Consider the following 19012-nt stretch of genomic DNA (forward strand, 5'->3'; position numbering starts at 1 on the left):
GATCTACGGATGAATTGCTTCTTTATCCGAAAGAATAAAGAAAAAGAAAAAAAAAATTGTGTTGGTGACTTTTAAATAAAAATCAACAGGAATTTACCTTGATGTGAGTCATGCGGTGGTAGTAGAGATTTGAAGAGGCGGTGAAGCGTTTGCCGCAGACAGGGCACTGGTGAGGTTTCTCTCCGCTGTGAATCCGCCGGTGCGTGTTGAGCGAACTCGACGTCGAAAATCCTTTGCCGCACACGTCACACACGTGAGGCTTCTCTCCTGTGTTTTCCAGTTGGGCGAATGACGCACGCAGCAGACAGAAAAGAAAAAAGAAAAAATAAGAAAATGATTGACGCCATTGAAATCAAATTGCAACAGTGTCGCGGATAAAGAACAAGATACATTTAAATATCAATAGAATCATCGTCGCAATTAACATATACACGACGCAGTCCAATTCGGTGACAGGCGAGAAAGAGAGAAATAAAAATGGGTGGATTTTCATACGTTAAAAGAAAATCTTCCTTGTCAGATTATACACCACAAGACTTTTTTTTTTTTAACGGTGTGTTACTTCCATTCCTAGAAATAAAACGAGAATCTTACGCCAAGATCATTTGTTATTTAGTTGGAGCGATCGCCTCTCAGCGCTTCGTGGTGCTGATAAAGAAAACCCAAAAAGATCTGGCTCCCCTTCTTTTTTTTTCATACTGTGTCGATTGAATCACACCTCCCAGAGAAAAAGAAAAGAAAAACGTTTTTCCTATTGATGAAAATCACTGAATTTTTCTCTTGTTAAGACGCCACGCCTTTTCTGTTCGCCCCGTGCTCTCCGCCCTTTCCAATTGCGCAGCAGCCGGAGCAGCAGGTGTCGCATCATGTGGCGCAGTTGCGTATACTCTTCTTGTAGTAGCAAACAAGAAGCCAGGAGCAAAATAAAAGCGGGTGCAACCCAAGGAAGTAAAGAAAAATTTAAATAATCCCCCCCCCCCCTAAAAGAAAAACGTCATCGGTCTTTGGGTTTTAAAAAAAATATCGATCAACTGGTCTGACCGGTCCATTGGACAAGTCTCTTGTCAGATGGACATATCGCCCTATTCGCTCTCGTCCAGAGAATGTTGGTCGAATGGAAAGAGAAAAATAAAGTTTTGAACGAAAACAATAGAAGAAAAAATTATACAAAAAAAATATCAGAAATATCGTCTCCTTGCTTCGGGTGATGGATAATACAACTGAACTCGTTTCAGAGAGACTACACGGGTACTCGTTTTTCGGGACCAACTTCTTTCTAGCATAGCCAATGGCCATCATCACGCATCGGCCGTTATCCTCCCTTCAACCTTGGCGGTGATGGTGGGTAGCTTAAAGGTATAGTTTGCCAGCCTCTCTTGTGCGTCTCTTTCTAGTTCTTTTTATTATCTAGATCAAGAAAGAAAAAAAAAAGCCGTCAGTGTTGAGGTGAATAAATTCACTTCTACGACCTCTTCCGTGTGCTATGATGAAGAATAAGGGCGTGAACGACTCACACACGCTACAAATGATTGTGCTGTTACTTTACTGATGGATCCCAAAGAAACCGGACAAGCTGTTCTCGATAGCCTGAAGCTAAACCGACCCAATCCAATACTCATCAGCTCGCAAGACGGTCCACTTGCTAATGTCAATCTTGTCCATCAAAGAGAAAAAAGGCTAATTTTTAATGGTTGACGAACTTAGTCTTCTCATTAGCCGATAAAGAAATAAACTCGTCTTTCCGCCATGTTAGGTTTGTGGTTTTGTTGCTTTACGTTTGTATCGATTAAGTTTTTTTTTTTTTTTTAAACAGGAAAAAATACTGAAATTCCAGATTCTGGTTTTTCAAGACGGGCAAACCCAAAAAAAGAGCAGAAAATGTCAAGGAAATTCTGTATACTATGTAGATGCGTACGCATTGTCACACGCGGATAGCAAAGCGTTGTTGAGTAAGACCCATGATCTTACGTGGTGGTTTAATGGAAGAAAAATGTTAACTAACCGGTATGAGTGCGCATGTGACGGTTGAGTAACGAAGGACGGTCAAAAGCTTTGCCGCAAACCTGCAAAACGAACAAATTAAGAATGAATTGGTTCCCAATACGATGTACAAGATGCAATACCTGGCAAGGAAGCAAAGGACGCTGGCGGGCAGGACGGCCAGAAGAGGCTGATGAAACAGACGTCATTCCGCTAGCACGGCCTCCTCTTCCTCCACCGTTGTTGGATGTCACGTTAGACGAGGCTCCCATTTGATGAGGATGAAGACTATGATGATGGCTCAAATGACTCTGAATGAGCCCCAAAGCATCGGATGAAGCATCCAATCCGGACGTGTTGCTGGCCATTTCGTCAGCTCCTGAAGACAATCCAGCTGATTGTTCGCTAGAAACAGATTGACGGCCATCCGAAGCTCCACCAGATGTGGTTACATTCGATCCAGCCACATTTTGTTGCTTTTGTTTTTGTTGCTGTTGCTGCTGCTGTTGTTGTTGATCATCAGGTGTCGGTGAAGAGGCCGAGCAGGACGATGACGTCAACAGCGACAAGGACAAGTCCAGAGGGCTATCTGTTTTCCAATCAACACACGTCAAGTTGAGATGAAATAAATGCACATCACAAAGAGTTTTCTTTAATCGTTCTTGATGTTGTGGTTGGCTGATTGTCAATTAACTTGCTAATGAACCATGTTAGTATAGTCGAGTAGTTCTCTTTTAGTCTCACTCCAATTTTGGGGTTACACAGTAGTTAATACAAGCAACTCATCAACGGCTAGTTAACTAAACAGATGCGCTTCATCATTCGCTTTAATTGAAGAAATTTTGCTCGTTTTACCTTGCAAGATGAGACCCATTGTGCGGCGAAATAATGAAGAACGAAGAGAACGAACGGCAGGTAGACCTCCGTAGAGTAATTCTTCGTCATCATCGTGAAGGCCAGGTAGGTAAAAAACAATCAGTTCCGTATTGGCGCCAATAGGACGGACTGCTTCATAAACGGGTTCACCTATACAAATTCGGGACATTTGAATACATTCTGTAAATCCAGTAGATCAAGTTTTGAAGAGTTCAACGAGGATATCTGCCATACCTTTGATTTTGGAGCAGACGACATTGACGAGTGGAGTAAAAAGGGAAGAAGGGCGGAGGAAGCGAACCCAATTGCAATGGCGCACTTTGCGAGTGCCAGCCCCAGATAATCCGGCCAGACAGGGCACCTCCGTGACTTCCTCGTAGCAGCCACTGCTGTGATAACGTTGCTGTATCTATCCATCGTTCGTTCAACGAGGAAAAAGAGAAACAAGACATGACATTCATCATTGACAAATCTGATATTCCAACCGGAACGAGACATATCATAGAAGACTGAGACAGAAAAAAAAGAAAACAAGTCAATCACATCCATCAAAATGAAGAAATAACAAGCAACTCAAAAGAAGCATTTGGCGTATCCTAGATTACATTGTTGGTGGATTTCACCGAAAATGTATATCAACAATAGAAGAAAGAAGGACAAAAAAATTAGATTTCTTCTTACAAAAGGATGAATCAAAAAGACTGGTTGCCATTTGGATGTCTAAGGATGAGTTCAAAAGAACTTCTTCTACACGAAAAAAAATGGCGCGCGCTGTGGTTCAACGTGCAACGACAACGATCTGACCGTGCCATCGTGTATCCCCCCACTCAATGTCTCTGACTAATGAGGCTAGTCCAGAAGAAAATGGCGCCAGAACCACGTGCAGAAAAAAGAAACAGCACTTTTAGGTGGATTGACGGATAGACTGAAGAGGGGGGTGAGTAAGAAAATTTGCTCATCCCCATATATACACCTTCTGTCAACCCTTTTCAAAGCGTTGTTTTTTCAACACGTGGATCTTTACTGGACAGGGTAATCTATTCAGAGTTTTGTTTCTAGTCGTTTCTAGTCATTGACTTTGACATACGCTTTCTGTAATTTCTGAATAATCTCATTTTCTCGTTTCTTACTCTTCCCCCCGCGTTGTCTATATTTTCCATGTTGAGTACGTGCAGACCGAACAAAATCTGAAACTGACAGTGGAAAGTCAAATCGAACGACAGAACTAAAATTAAAAAGTTCTTTTTGTCTTTGAGATAGCCTCAAAAGGAAAACGAGTTTCTCATGTGGCACAGACACCCAAAAATCCCTACGTGCCCTACACGTTATTGTTTTCTACGTCCTTCTCGTTGAAAAGGAAAACATTTCCATTAAAACAAAGAACAATCTCTTTGGACTTTGTCTAGGACGCCATTCAACGTTTCTACGGTTCGAAGAACGCAGGAAAACGATAAGCATTTCAGTGAACCCAACCGTTTCGTGTCACATTTCCTACTGGATCGTGAATAGAAAATGGATGCATACAAACATGTATCAGGCAGACGACCAACGTTCTTCGAGAAGTGAGTGCATTACGTCGAGTCGAATAGTTTTCGTGAACGCAGATAAACAAAAGCAAAAAGGTATTTCAGTTTCTTACATTTTGATACACCACGTACATTTTCTTATTGGCTGTTAGACAATTCCATCAGACGTTTGTGATGCCGTGAAATATTCAGATCATTTTTGCCTCGCAATTCCTTTGGAAACAAGAACTGGTTCACCTGGTGGCCGATCAAAGGCACCTTCTTCCTTGATCGCCATGGAATGTTGAATTTAATAACCAAAAAAAGGTAAAGTCAAAATAACGATGCGGCCATCAAGGTTTTTTCCTTTTCTCGTTTCGATTCCTCAACAGGTTTTTTTCTTTAACTATCAGCCAAGTTTGCTGCTGTGCAGACCTATATGTTAGATTACCTGGCAGCATTTCGTATATAAGTGAACTGGCGTCATCGTGAGTTGAAACTCTTTTCCCACGGCACTTTTTCCGTATCGTATTCTTGTAATGGCTCGTTATTGCCGTTTTGCTGATTCTCTCTTTCAAAAAAAAAAATTTTTACTCGGCCAAAAGAAAACCCCATTCGTGCAAAAAAAAAGAAGAGGGATGTCTCACGTAGTACAAAAAGTATCTCATTAAAAAAAACAAAAACCTTTTCCATGTATCGCACCGGTTAGTTGCTCGTTGGACGCCGCTCGTCAGTCCGTGTCTGCTTGTTAATATCCTACCGATACTTTTCTTCTTTTATCATCTGCACTTTTGTAGTAAAAAAAACAAAAAAAATCTTCGTGATTCGGGACCCGCAGGTTTTTTTTATTCTCCCTATAACCATAACCGTCGAAAACAACCGCAGCAAACAAAAGAGCAGAAAACTTTTTTTGTTTCTTTTTTAAAACCCAAACCGCGAAACGAAGATACCTATTTTATGTCAGGTGTCAGTTTTTAAGTTTATACGAGTCGGATCAATTTTTATCGACTCAATTTCTAAAAAAACCTGGGCTTTTCCAACCGCACATAAACCACATCGTTCTACTAACTGTTGAACGATATTTCTTATTTTGTATGTATTACTAGTAGGTTAACTTAATACGTTCACGCTAGAATTATTTCCTAATGTCTACAAAGGGAAATGTTTGCGTGATGTAGCCCGATGAGAAAGTCTGACGGTTAATTATAAACTAAGCGTGTCGCAAGATCATCAGTTTCATCCGACGTGTACAACCGTCATGTATGGCAATCTCGTGTACTCGATGAGGCACGGGCCGGCACCGATTCGATCCATCAAGTCTTGAAATTTTTGGGTTTTAAATGGCCGAATTTGATGCACGCTTTCACGGTTGTACACAACATTCGAGATATTCAACCAATGTGCGCGTTTACTTACGTAATTGCGTGTGTGTGTGTGTGCAAGACCTTTTCCATCATCCAAACTCATCCTTTTTTTTCAAAGAGGGAGTTGTTTGACTGATTTCACACCCATCTTATTTATCGTTGAATTTCTTTGTTATCGATATTGTTTTGAATCATATTTAAATAGTTTATTTGCAGGGGCTTTGGAATTTTCAGTTGTCCTGGGGACATAGAAAAAGGACGTTATGTCGTTAGTGAACTTGATGTCGTATGCGGCTTTTCGTGCAGCAGGTGGTGCGGTGAATTAAAAATGGTAGATCCAATTTGAATCAACACATTAAAACGTCGGGAACACGAAAAAAGGTCCACCATATTTCCCGATGAACCACCTGATGTGCAACAACAGGAGCAAAAAAACAGGACGATCATACGGAACAGTGGACTATTACTTTTATTTGAGACCCTCGGGTCATTCTTTGCATATTGCTACGATTTTTAATATTCTAATGAAGGTAGCGGTATTATATTTTAAAAAAATGGAAACCCTAATCAAGCGAGCAGTGACTTTCGAAGCAGAAGATTAGAGAGAGAGAAAAAAAACATGATGTCTTGCTGCATATACACATCAACAGATTTACGGAATTATACAGAGAGGGGGGAAGAAACCAATTCCAGTAGAGCACGCAACTGGATGAAGAGCCGCTAGCCATTTGCTTTCCATCTTTTTTCAGGTAAGAGCACTTTTCTTATTTCTACCTTTTTTTGTTTTAAAACTAAAGAGAGGGTCGTATAAAAAGAGATGATGGCCCGAAACATAAGAAGAAGAAGAAAAAAAATTACACAGCCACGTTTTTTTGTTGTGACCATTGCCAGAGGATATAAACAGTCGAGAGATAGAAAACACTGGTAGTTCTCTTTTTTCTAACTTTTTAATTCTTTGAAATTTATTTTTCTTAAAGGAAATCCATAGACCTGTCGTCGGTCAGTTGTCGGAATGAAAGGCAAAAAAACTGAACAAAAAGGAAGTTCGCCCAGAAACTTATTTGAGTTTACATGAAGAGGTGCATAATCTAGACTTGTATATCATTATTATTATGAGGGCTCTCTGGTCTTTGAATAATTTTTCAGCCGAAAAAGTACATAAATCACGCAGACGCACACGCGAGCCGTAGAGCACAAGCAGCCGAGAACAACCAAAAAAGAAGGGGGTAATAATTAGATTTTCGTTTATTGTCTATGTTCGCATAATCAAGTTATAATTCAATCACAAACTTAAACCTTTTCTTCTCTTTTTTTTTTTTTTTGTTATAGGTAACAGTTTTAAAACTTTGTTTTGATTCAAATCATCAAACACAAAAGAAAGAAACAACTTTGAATTTTTGTGATTCGCTTTTGTTTTTTAACGATGATGAACGAAGAAGAAAGTTCATCTAATCCCAAAAACAAAACAAAACAAAAAAAAACCCTTTATACATATACACAACTCTTCTTAATTTTCTTCTAAAAATGCAGGGCGTAATTATGAAGTGCATAACTGCGCGTGAGATAAAAAGGTCGGAGGCCCTCCCGCTAGTCAACGGGGGGAAACGATTGGGGGGACTGTATGAGAGTTACGGGAGTTTGGAGAAAAAGTGCGCGTAATCGCGTCCATTAAATAAAGGGGACGTTGGAGAAGGAGAAAAGTCGTAACACAAAACGAGGCTAACGAGCTTGATTAAACTATCCCGAACGAGAACAACAAAAGGCACTATACTTGCTCTCTGCTGTATATATTATACGAAAACACAAAAGCTTAAATGCATCTGGACTCACGTCTCCTAATAAGTGCTTAAAAAATATATAAATATATCTAGAAAAATGATCGTCGCTTGCCACTATAGGAGCTGCCTATTTACGAGTTCAACTCTATATACACGGACCATTAGCTTTTTCTTGATTCACAAAATGAAACTCTCCGCTAGATTTCAAAGAGAAATGGTCGTGTTGTGCCTGTGGCTCTTTTTTTTTTTGGTTTTTTTTTCACTCGACTTTAGCGCAAACGTGGACCCCCGTGCATTTTCAGAGAATGCGCCCGTCGTTCTAAACGTCAAGGGCTCGTTTCAATTAAACGACCTATGAGATTTATACCTTTACCCTTCAATCCCGAATCGCGTTGTGTGCGTTTGCCCGTTTAGAATAAACAGTCGCCAATAAAAACAGTTTTTATCCAAGCGTATCAGAAGTGGACATATAAAAAAATCCATTCGGCTGTTTTGTTTGAGCTTTTAAACTAAAGGGTTATTATATACCGTTTAGGTAATGCATGGAACATGTGATTGTCCGGCGCGAAATCTCAACCCACGTTGCAAGTGTTGAGCAAAAGCAGCACAGTCCCATCTCTCGTTTCGTTCCGAATAAAAGTTAAACGTATTATTTTCAATCGTTATTCAATTATTATTATCACTACTGTATAGAGGTTCTCCATTGTTTTCATTTTGATTTTTTTTTTACCCCATTTTGTTTTCTTCCCTTTTTTTGGAACGGCTGAGAAAGGCTCGTCATAGCAGCGGGATACCGAGACCCGACTCACGCTGCTAACCCTTAGCCAGCAACTTCTTTTTCTCATTTTTTTTTTTCTATAATTTAAGTAAAACCATTTCCTACTGTTGTTGCTCTGGAAACCCAACAAACAAGAAAAAAGGGGGAAAAAAAAACAAAACAAAAACGTTTTCGAATGATGGGCTCCCGGTCAGCATCTCTTCTGATTGCCCGACGGCCATATTGGGCGATTTGATTATCTGGTAGTAGTAGTAGTAGTAGTAGTATAAGCGAAGGGAAGAAAACGAGTAGTTGTAGTAGCAATAATAACAATAAAAATGGAAAGTCCAAAAAAATAAATATGCTTTACATATTTATGCGTTTAAAACAAAAACAAAAAACAGTGCCCTCTATATAAGTATATGGTATTGCCCTAACATTCATTATGCTACTGGCCTTTCGCGTCGTGTTAAGAATCACAACCGAAACCAGAAATCATTTCCCTCCCTTATTTTCTTTCAAACTTAAATTTAAAAAAATATATATATATCGAAGCGTTGACCTCTGTCCGTCCCGAAAAGCAAAGAGAACCAGGTAGGACAACCTGCTGATGCTGTCCATTAAAATAGAAAAATCGCTTCTTCTTCTCGTACGCATATTTACACGGAATTAAAAGTCCTTCTTTAAAATAAAAATAAATATATATACGCCTCAACATTCAGAGTGCACGAAATAGAAATGAAATAGTCAATATTTCATTGTATATACAAGACCATTGCGAACCGGTCTGTACAATCACAAAGCAAACTGGTTTGAAATTCACCGTGATGTGCCGGACTGTTATTTTGAATTGATATAGTAGCAAACTAGAAATGTTAAACAAATCGAATAGGGATGCACTCGATCCTGTTTGACTGGATCGTATGCAGCACAGAGAGACACAACACAGCAGAGTGAAATAGAACTGATTTTAAAATCAGTTTGTAAGCTATGTTTATATATTCTTATATATTCTTTCTCATTCTATACATCAGAGAGAAGACGATCGAGCTTTTACAACGTTCGTTGACCATTTCGGGCGAATGTTGTTCCAGGTATTTTTGTTTTTTCACAAGACTGGACCCTTGTGAAGCCTTCATGGAAGGCCATGGCTTATGATGATATGAAAAGAACGAAGAACACGACGACGCAGATAGAAACAGAGAGGCAAGAAAGAAGGCCGAATAGGATGACCAAAAATATATATAACAAGGGCCAGGCAAGTTACTATATACACGACTATATTTTTCTTATAAGCCAAGAAAGAGATGCACATTACCACCGAAGAATGTCAAGCTTCCGAAACTTGTCTCATTCATTATAAAACGGCCAGGGTAGGAAAAAAAAATAAATAAATAAAAAGAGCCGGTTTTTATTTATTCAATATTATTTATTTTTTAAGGGGAGTTGGGTTTTGTTTTTTTGGGCTGCATAATGTTGACAGTTTTTCTTTGAAAATGTCCCCCTGTAACGTCCATCTCTCATTTTCTCTCTTTATTTGCATTTACGATGAATTCTGAATCACTGTCAACAATCTGTCTGGTAAAATTAAAAAGAAGTAACGTGTGCGATAATAATTTTGCGAGTTCCAGTTATCTACATAATGTAATACTCAACATTTGTTTCTTAGTTTATTTTACATGTATATTTTATTTTTTTCCAGTTTTCTGAACTTTTAAATCATTTCATTCTGTCAAGAATTCTTGGCTTCCTCGCTTCTCTATTTAATTTTTTTCTTTTGCCTGCCATACATGGTATAGTTTATCTAACTGATAATTATATTCTTTTTCATATATAATTAAAAGTAGACTATATACCGTGGGGACAGGATCGAACCGACTGGTTTCGGAGAATGACTCATACGGAACAAAAACAAACGGTCCTTTTTTTTGTTTGTTTTTGTTTTTGTTTTTTTATTTATTTAAAGTATTTACAAATTTTGCCTCCGTCTGGAAGACACGAAACTAGGTGGAAATAGCAGGTAAGCGCTGGCGCGTGTGTGGCATTCGATTTGATATTCAAGACTCGGACTAAAGAAAGAAAAAAAAGACACACTTGACTATACGACTATAGTAAGAAGAAGATTCTTTTTTTTTCTTTCTCTCTTCCATTTACGTTTTAAAAAAAAAATAATAATAATAAAAGAAAAGAGAGCCACAGCAACGTTCCACTTGACATGCCCGGCACGGCTGCCGCCCGCAGCCGGTGTGTGATAGTGGAACCCCATTTTTGAAGCTCTTTCTTTATTTTGTCCAAAATATAAAAGAAAAGATTCTCTTAAGAGCGCACGACTATATAAGAGAGAAAGAAAAAAAGAATAGAATCTCACACAAAAGTACAGAGCGAAAAGAAAACAAAAGACTGCACACGACGACGCAGCCCCCGCTCTATTCTCCTTCCTCTCATTTGGATTGTATTATACATTTATTTTTTTTGTCTTGTTTCTCTACTTTGTTTTTTGTTTTGTTTTTTGAATTGTTAAAAGAAATAGAAAAAAAAAATACGGTTGCACAGTATGGGTTTTAAATGAATTAGATAAAAAGGGCCTCTGGTCTCACCTGTCGCATTTGGGCTTGTCAACTCTAAACGTCGAAACGGCCAGTTTCACCAATTCTTCGGCTCGTCACCAGCCTTTTTCGGCTACCATTAAATGCCCCTCTACACGTAATCAGAATAGCTAAGAAGGTGTCGCACGAACTTTGAACTGAACAAGGGCATCAACACGCCATTAACCACACACGTCTATTAGATCCAAAAGGCCTTTTTCTTTTTCTTTTTTTTTTCGTTCCACACAACGAGAGGCATTTGTTTTTTTTTGCTTTCACTTTAATAGGAAAAGCGTGTTTTATCGCCTTTCATTTGTTTTTGGTTTCATAGACTGCAAGCAAAAGTCTCCATTTCTAATTGAAATGAGCCACCGTTATAACACAAACCAAATTTAAACAAAACAAAAAATCCTCTTTCGAAATGGATTCAACAATTCTAAAAATGTTCGACTCACGCGAAGGAAGAAGAGGGAATTAAAAAACGTAATCATTTTGAAACCGATATATGAAGCCATTTGTTATGGACGTATGCAGTTTATATAGGAAAGAGAACACATAGGGCCGGTTGGCCTTTTTTATTAATAGCTATGGGCAATGTGGGAGAATGTGGGCGTATCGTTTTTGACATCTTCATCGACTCGATCAAGTCCAATGGTCACTACCACTAATTTTTTTTTCTTTCCCTTGTGGTTTGATTTAGTTCTACGTCAACGCACACGAACAACACGATTTCTTTAACAATCTGCATTTAGGTCATTATACCTTTGATTTTTCCTTTTTTTGAATATTCTCTCGGGGGGGTTTTCCAAGTATTTTTTTATTCAACCGTCAATTGGATTCTGCGAGACGTATGCTAATTTGCGTCGAGGTGTCTATCGCGCTCGATTACATAGACAAAACTATTTCTCGTTGTGTGTTTGTGTGTTTTGCCCTCTCGCATCTAATCAACTGTCCGTTGTGTGTTATATCAACCCGTAAAACCCCACCTTCTCGGAAATATCTACTTTATAAGAAGGTCGATGACGTGTCACAACAATTCCTTCACGAATATAGATCACCATCAGCTATATAGACACACAACACCTTTCGAATTGAAGTTTTGCTTGCCCGAAAAGTTGGCACCGCAAAATGTTGGAACAGGATTTCTGGAACAGCGTCGATAACGATCGTCAAAATTTAAAAAAAATAAAAAGACTTTAACAGCAAGTGCAACGAGCCGCAACAAGTTGCCTACCAACAAATTGTTGCGTGATTTATGACCGGTGCTGATGCGCTGGTCGGAATAAGAAAACATGACAGGAAGGAACAAGACCAAACCACCTCTCTACACACCTCGAAAAAAAAAAAAAAAAATAGAAATTGTTCAGTGGGGAGTTGGTGAAGTGTTTGATTATGTTCTTTTAGAAAAGAAAAAAAAAAAAAGAAGAGAAGTGGCCCGACCGCAAAGTGAGCGGAAGGCGTCGTTTCAACGCTGCGTTGATGCGTCCGCGTTGACGTGTAAAGCACAGGACACACCTTTTCCCTCCAGTGCTCTCTCTAATCTGTTCTGCTCGGCTCGGCATCGGTGAAAAAACGGGAAAGAAATACATTGCCCGCGTGATGGATGGGAAAAAGGCCATCGTACGGATGGCTAAAAGCAAAGCCCAATTATATATGTTTAAAGGGCCACTTTGAACGCGAGAGGCAAACATTCTTTTAAAAACACATTCTGCTCGAAGCTGAAATTGCCAATAAATTTCCGAGAACAGAAAATTCACTTTTGAACAGCAACGACGTTGTACAAAGTCTTTTTCGCAGTTTGCTATCTAATCTCTCGTTTTGGCTTTGATTTCTTCGCTATATACTGTGCTATACACAAATACAGGTAATAGATATACAACATCTCTAATCGTTGATATCAGACTATATAGTTCTGTTAATAAGATAACCTTCACAAGCTGAGGGCGGCTATTTAGTACAAAATAAACTAGTCTGAAAACAATAAAAAAACAACAGAAAGAGAGAGGTATGTAACGAGGTTCGGCGTGATTGGAAATCCAGGACGGCCTTTGTTATACATATAGTAAGTTCCAATCAAATCGGACAAGACCTTATTATTTATTCCCTTTTACTCTCTTTCTCTCTTCTTTTTCGTAGACGTTTTGACGCGCTTTGATTTCATCGTCCATCACCAAAAAAAAAAAACTAATCTCACCGCGTTCTAATTGAAATAACTTGTTGTCGTGTCTGGACAGCGAGTTCGATATCCTGGGACAGCTTCAAAATTCTTTTTCGTTTTTGTTTTTTTTTTTTTCAAAAAAGGCGATTTTTGCCCAGGAAGGACAACCCCATTTTTTTTAGTTTTCATGGGAAATATTAGACCAATGTCCAATTTTGATTTTTTCGTGAGGCATTCCTTTGCCCCCTAATCGACACAACGGGAATTTAAAGAGAGGGGGGGGGGGAGAGATACTCTATACGGTAAAGTCGGGTGAATTACACGGACCGCCCTCCGAGAGACGCGCGCGTTCAATTTGAACAGCACCTGAACAATTTTTTTTTTTTTGAGCTTCTGGCCCACCCGCATTTTTACCTTTAAAAAAAAAACAGTTTTTGAAGGGGACTGATGATGGTTTGCGCACTATCAAATGACATATAAAAAAATATAAAATCCACACAAACATGTAATAAAAAAAAGGAAAGAAGAAGAACTCTCCGTTGTACAAAAAGGGAGAAGGGGAAAATTCCATAGCGCATTATCTAGTGACGTAATGAGCGCGTACATACACACACAGAAAAATAAAAAATGGCGGGATACACGGAACAACCTGATCTGCTTTTATTTCGTGTGCGCCCTGGGAGGTTTAAAAAAAAAAATGAAATAAACGGTCGTATCATCATCTAAAAAAAAAAAAAAAAATTATAATAATCTTGAATTGTCTTTTTTTTTTTTTTTTTGCCCTTTCACATAGCTCCTGGGATTCCTTGTCATTATATAGCATCACTCCACCCATTATTATAAAAGATAAAATAACTTTGCAGGACGAAATCTTTTTGACGACTGGTCTGTTTATAAGACACAACCGAATAATAAAAAAGAAAGAAAGAGAAAAAAAAAAAACAGCTCTCCGTTAGATCTCATTTATTTTGAAGCCGACAAGAAGATGCGCAGCAAACAGGCTTTTTCCCAGGAGAACGAAGCAACAACAACACAAAAAAAAAACTGGAATATATATAACATTTTAAAATATGTGCCTGTGTGTGTGTGTGTGTAATATTAAAACTAACTCTTCCTTAAATGGGAATTATTCCAATGATTCTTTCACAGCGGAACGCCAGTGCCGACGTAATTATCAAAACAAAAACGAAATCCAGTTTATTATTTATTTATTTTTGTTTCTTTTCCAGTTCGCATATACTTCCCTATTAGTTGTTTTCTTTTGCGAAGGGTCAGGTAAAACGTTAAAAAATTAAAAAAAAAACATTTCCAAATTTTTTATTTGAGAGCGGACAACACACCGCCAATAAAAACTCCCACCCCCTCAAAAGAAAATGTAAAAAAAAAAAAAAAAATGCGCATCCGTTCATTTTCTGGCGGTTAAAGGCGACAGCGATTGGGTATTGCAACAACAAACAACAAAAAAGTGGGGCTTTAAAAGCGAAAACATCAAAGAAGAGTCTGGAACTTTATTAGAAAATAATGAACAGCATTTTACGTCCCTGAGTTTTTTTTAAATATTTTTATTCCACAACTTTTTGACGAGGTATAGATATGGCTAACTTGCGTCTGTCCGTGTAACAGTATGCGCATATAAACATAATGATATATCCGTAGCAAACGGCCAAAACCCCTAACCTTTTTTCATTTTTATTTTTTTTTTTAGCTATACGCATAACGAGAGTCTTAGCACCGCCAGTTTGTTCTCCTCCTTCTTTTTGTTACCCCTTCCTACTCACGAAAAAAGAAAAACATAAATCCCGACAATGCGGTAGCTCCTCTACGCATATGGTATATATAGGCTAGTTCATAAACTATTACACGTATTTGAAAAAAAAGAACTCTGTGCGACCCAAATAATCAATTGTCCATGTAAATAATTTTATTTTTTTAAATTGAATAAGACGGTAAGAAAAATTCTTGTTGTCATGTGTTAAAAAAAAAAAAGAAATAAATAAAAAAAATTCTCCGACATTTCTGCATAACTGGCGATGAAGATGGCCGACATAACAATTAACGTTAGAAAATAAAAATTTACGATAATGACGATGATGACGCTATGTGTAAGAGAGAAAAAAAAAACAAAAATAAAAATAAATTCATATACCGTGGCAGTGCCGGGGCCGGGCGTGCTTCTTCTAATTAAACCTAGTAAAGGTCTTCACGGAACACTGGCCCTCCTCCCTTCTTAATAATATAACAATAAGTGGGGGCCCTGTTCTTCTTTAAGTGGCAAAGGTATACAACACACAAGTCAAAAAGGTGAAAGAGAATGAAAGAAAAAAAATATATAGATCGTCTACGCGTGTTCCATACCGACATGTATAGACCTTGCCATGCAATAAATTCACGCAGTTGTGGACCGTTCATCAACAGCGACGGCCATTTTGAATTTTTTTGATTTCTAATGTCTGGATTATACTCGAAAATAAAAGGGGGGGGGGGTCAGGTAATAATGACGTCATCAACAGCTCGTATATATGTGTGTAGATATGGTGACGCAGATTGCCGACGGACAGCCAAACAAAGTTGGACTCGTGTTGCAGCGGAAGTGGACACGGAGATGTGCGAATGTCCATCAAACCGCGACGCGAATATATAATGCCCCATTCACGAAAGGTGCTATTCTACCAGGGTTCTCCAGTTTCCAGGGTCAATAAGCACAGCACGATTTTTAAAAAACAAAACAAACCCGACGATGGCAATCGCAGTTAAAAGCTGTAAGCGATTACATGTATCTACATTTTCTTAGACGATATTGGGACAAGAAAGTGGCCTACATTGCACTGTGTACACAGAGTCGAGTTTGTTTCTTTGTAGCCTTGCCACTGAAACAAAAAGGGCATTCGCTCGCAATGTGATGCAAAAAACGTGTGTACCAAAATCAGGTTTTACACAGGTGGGACCGTAAATCACGCACTCGCTTATCAATTAGGCCCGATTTTGTTTCGGCCAATCAAAACCGACTTGACATATTCTAATTGGCGCATATTGAAAAGTGTCTCGTTCCTCGGTGTCATTCTTTCTCTTTCAGTCTGTTGACTGATCAACACACATTTTACAACATGAAATTCGGCTCTTTTCATATACGCATAGTCTATATTCTTCTAATTAAATTGCGAAGGCGCATTAACACAATGTCTGCTGTGTCTCACGTTAGCGCGTTGCCTCGAGTTCTGGTTAACTCATTTGAAAAATATTATACAGAGGGTCGCGAGTGAAATGTATCACCGTACCAATTAGATTAAACATGGTGGAATTCGACAAGAAAACACATAAAAGGCACCTCAAGGCTTCATTTTTGTTCACTGATCTTTTCTCATTAAGGCAAAAGCTGATGAACCTGTTTTATATGAATTCCCTGGCCCACCTTTTGATTCAATCAGAATTGGCGATTTCAAAAAAGAACGTCCACGCTCGTGAGTTAACTGATCAACGATAACCAATCAAGCCATTCTTTGTGGCTCAAAAACCAAAAGGGAATCAAATAAAGAATTTTCTATGTATATTTTTTGTTTACCTCTGTGTCGGCGTCAGAGGCGGCCGTCGATGGCATCACACCAAGACGGACGGTGCCTTGGAATGGCGACCAGCGTCGTCCCTGCGTCACGGGAACTCTGGTCCAGACGCGGGCCTGTTGCGAAGGCGGTTGCAGAACCAGCGATAATTCAGGTGGAATCAAGACCCACGTTTCCATCATGGGCGTCGGTGGCGTCGGTGAACGATCGCCATTCGAACTGTCCGTCCGATTCATCGTCTGTGTTTTGAACGCGTTAGTTTCGGCAATCATTCGGTTTTGAAAAAATGAAAAAAAACGCACCTGACAGTGACGAGCTTCTTGTTGCAATTGATGAAGTCCGTGCTGAAGGCTGGCAGCAGCTGCAGCGGCTGCAGCGGCCGCTGCCGCGGCCGCCTGATGATGATGAGGATGTAGGCGTCCGTCCAAAGTTAAATTGACGGGCAAAAAAGCGGCAGCCATGGCTAAACTACGTGGATCCATGCCGGCCAGTCCGGCCATCCCAGCAGCAGCAGCTGCTGCACTGCCACCGAAAAGTCCTTTGGCCATCATAGCGGCACCGAGCGAATGATGTTGGGCCATCTTCAGACCGTCCATCCTTTTCTTTTTTGGAATTGTTTTTTTTTTTTTAAATGAATGAATTCAATTCTTCTTTTGATTGTAATTTTTTCGATTTGAAAAGGAAGGAATTGAGATGGCGTTTTTAACTTGTCACTCGATGAATGGAGATCAGTTCACTTTTATTTTGGCTGCTGTGCGCATTGGAATCACCCGATAAAAAACGGAATCAATTGCGCTCATCTACAAGAAAACTTCAAAAACTCAACCCCAAAAATGTCACTGTCCAAATCAAAAATGATTGTAACGCGTCTGTTCCTTAAGCTCTTCCTATGCGAGTATGTATCTCTCTTCCTTCTCCTTTTTTTTTTTAATTACGATTCATTTAAAAACAAACAAGGGATAAAACAAAACAGGCAACCGTCTGCAGTAGCCGCCGGTCGACAACTGAAAACTGTTGGTTGGGCCCGCGCGCTCGGCCGGTTCCTCCAGTTCTTTTCGTTTGCCCAACGCCACCAGCACACACAGACACACCAAGATTATATAGTGTGTATATAGCTCGGAGAAAAGAATGGAAACGAAGAGATAGAAACAAGCCCAGTGGCGTTGGCAGCCCCCCCCTCTCTTCTGGTATATATATATATATACTCGTATATAGTAGCAACGGCACAGCTTCTGGGTGATGGCCAAAGAGGAGGAAGGCACACCGCGCTTTCTTAGAGGATTCCGAAATAGTGTGTACATGACTATACAGTTCAGGTGGGTGGGAAAGTGGGGGGGTTAAAAAAAAAACCAAAAAAACCTGTTTTATTTTCTTTTTTTGGGCTTTAGACATCGTGGAACATCCACACGACAGCACGGCCCCCCGAGTTGGAACAAGCAGCCAACCGGCTTCTTTTGTTGCTTGCAGCACTGGAAGCCGATGCTCCTCCTACTCGTCTTCTTGCAACCTCCTCTCTGTGTCTCACGTTTTATTACCTCCCTTTTTTTTTTTTTTTATTCTTTTTCATCTCTCCCCTTTGCGTCAACAACATGGAACTTTTTGCTCGCCTCCCCATCATTTCCGGATCATCACTGATTTTGCACACGTGCCACTATTCTCTGCCAATGTCCACAGCTTTGTTCGATTTCGGTTATGTGAATAAAGGTGAAACGTTCTCTTGTTTGTGTACGCAAAAAATCGAATTTGAATAAACGTCCCAAGATTCGCCATTGTGACAGCTGGGATTACATATACAATGAAAACTGAATTGGACGTGATGTACATCATGATCACAGATCATCATTAAAGGTGCATAGCAAACTCAATCTTTCTTGATTGAAATTGATTAAAACACACACACAAACAACTCGTTTGTAACTCCATTTTTTTTTCCCAATTGTTTGTGTGAATGGTGGCACGTAACCTGCCAAACAAAAAAATCAGCTGATTTCTTCTTGTTTTTTTTTTTTTAAAGGTCAACTTGAATAACAGGAATCTCTATACCTTTCTTGACTTCACGTCCTCACATTTTTTTTCCCAACATAAACGGACTTTGTTTCCGTAAAAACTGGCCGAAATATGTAGTGCGACAGCTAAGGGGCCCATAGCAAAGAGCTGATTGCAATGCAACCAATTCTTTTGCCACACTGCGTCTCGTGGAAAGGGGGGAGGGAGAAAAAGGTCGATTGTCTTTTGTTTCTGAAAGAAGAACCTGTCTTATAATCTAATACTTATATACATCCCCATTTATATATATAACGAGAAGAATAAGAGAGAGGCAAATCAACGGGAGCTGGGGCTTCTTAAGAAGCAGGAGGACAATATACAAGAAGTGGGGGGAGAAGGCAAAAGGGAGGGAGTCTATTTAAAAAAAAAAAAAAAGTTTTGGAACGAAGGGTCCGCACCTTTTCAA

General features: G+C 39.3%; 1 protein-coding gene and 2 long non-coding RNA genes across 10 annotated transcripts in view; 2 read left to right on the plus strand and 1 right to left on the minus strand.

The window, feature by feature from the left end:
* The window catches only part of LOC116922806 (zinc finger and BTB domain-containing protein 17), a 40035-nt gene extending 22461 nt beyond the window's left edge, over window positions 1–17574 (minus strand). For both annotated transcript variants that reach the window (XM_045174560.1, XM_045174561.1), the window contains exons 1-7: window positions 16863–17574; window positions 16563–16799; window positions 3091–3265; window positions 2836–3006; window positions 2124–2569; window positions 2003–2063; window positions 98–267 (exon numbers count right to left, since the gene is read on the minus strand). In XM_045174560.1, the coding sequence (XP_045030495.1) occupies window positions 98–267; window positions 2003–2063; window positions 2124–2569; window positions 2836–3006; window positions 3091–3265; window positions 16563–16799; window positions 16863–17156 (1554 nt within the window). In that variant the 5' untranslated portion in view covers window positions 17157–17574. The remainder of the gene's footprint in view (window positions 1–97; window positions 268–2002; window positions 2064–2123; window positions 2570–2835; window positions 3007–3090; window positions 3266–16562; window positions 16800–16862) is intronic.
* On the plus strand, window positions 3271–7550 carry LOC116923088. 7 transcript variants are annotated; one of them, XR_006647123.1, is made up of 5 exons: window positions 3271–4478; window positions 4535–6474; window positions 6541–6649; window positions 6703–6951; window positions 7055–7550. It is a non-coding gene; the product is annotated as an uncharacterized LOC116923088 (long non-coding RNA). The 7 variants fall into 7 exon arrangements; XR_006647126.1 differs by having other exon boundaries at window positions 6714–6951; XR_006647127.1 differs by lacking the exon at window positions 6541–6649 and having other exon boundaries at window positions 3513–4478; window positions 4535–6255; window positions 6320–6474.
* A 12-nt stretch (window positions 17575–17586) lies between the features above and the next one.
* Window positions 17587–18329, plus strand: LOC116923133. The gene is made up of 2 exons (XR_004394383.2): window positions 17587–17876; window positions 17949–18329. It is a non-coding gene; the product is annotated as an uncharacterized LOC116923133 (long non-coding RNA).
* Window positions 18330–19012: the final 683 nt, after the last annotated feature.

Source organism: Daphnia magna, linkage group LG5 (genome assembly GCF_020631705.1).
Source record: "Daphnia magna isolate NIES linkage group LG5, ASM2063170v1.1, whole genome shotgun sequence".
Lineage (NCBI taxonomy): Eukaryota > Metazoa > Arthropoda > Branchiopoda > Diplostraca > Daphniidae > Daphnia > Daphnia magna.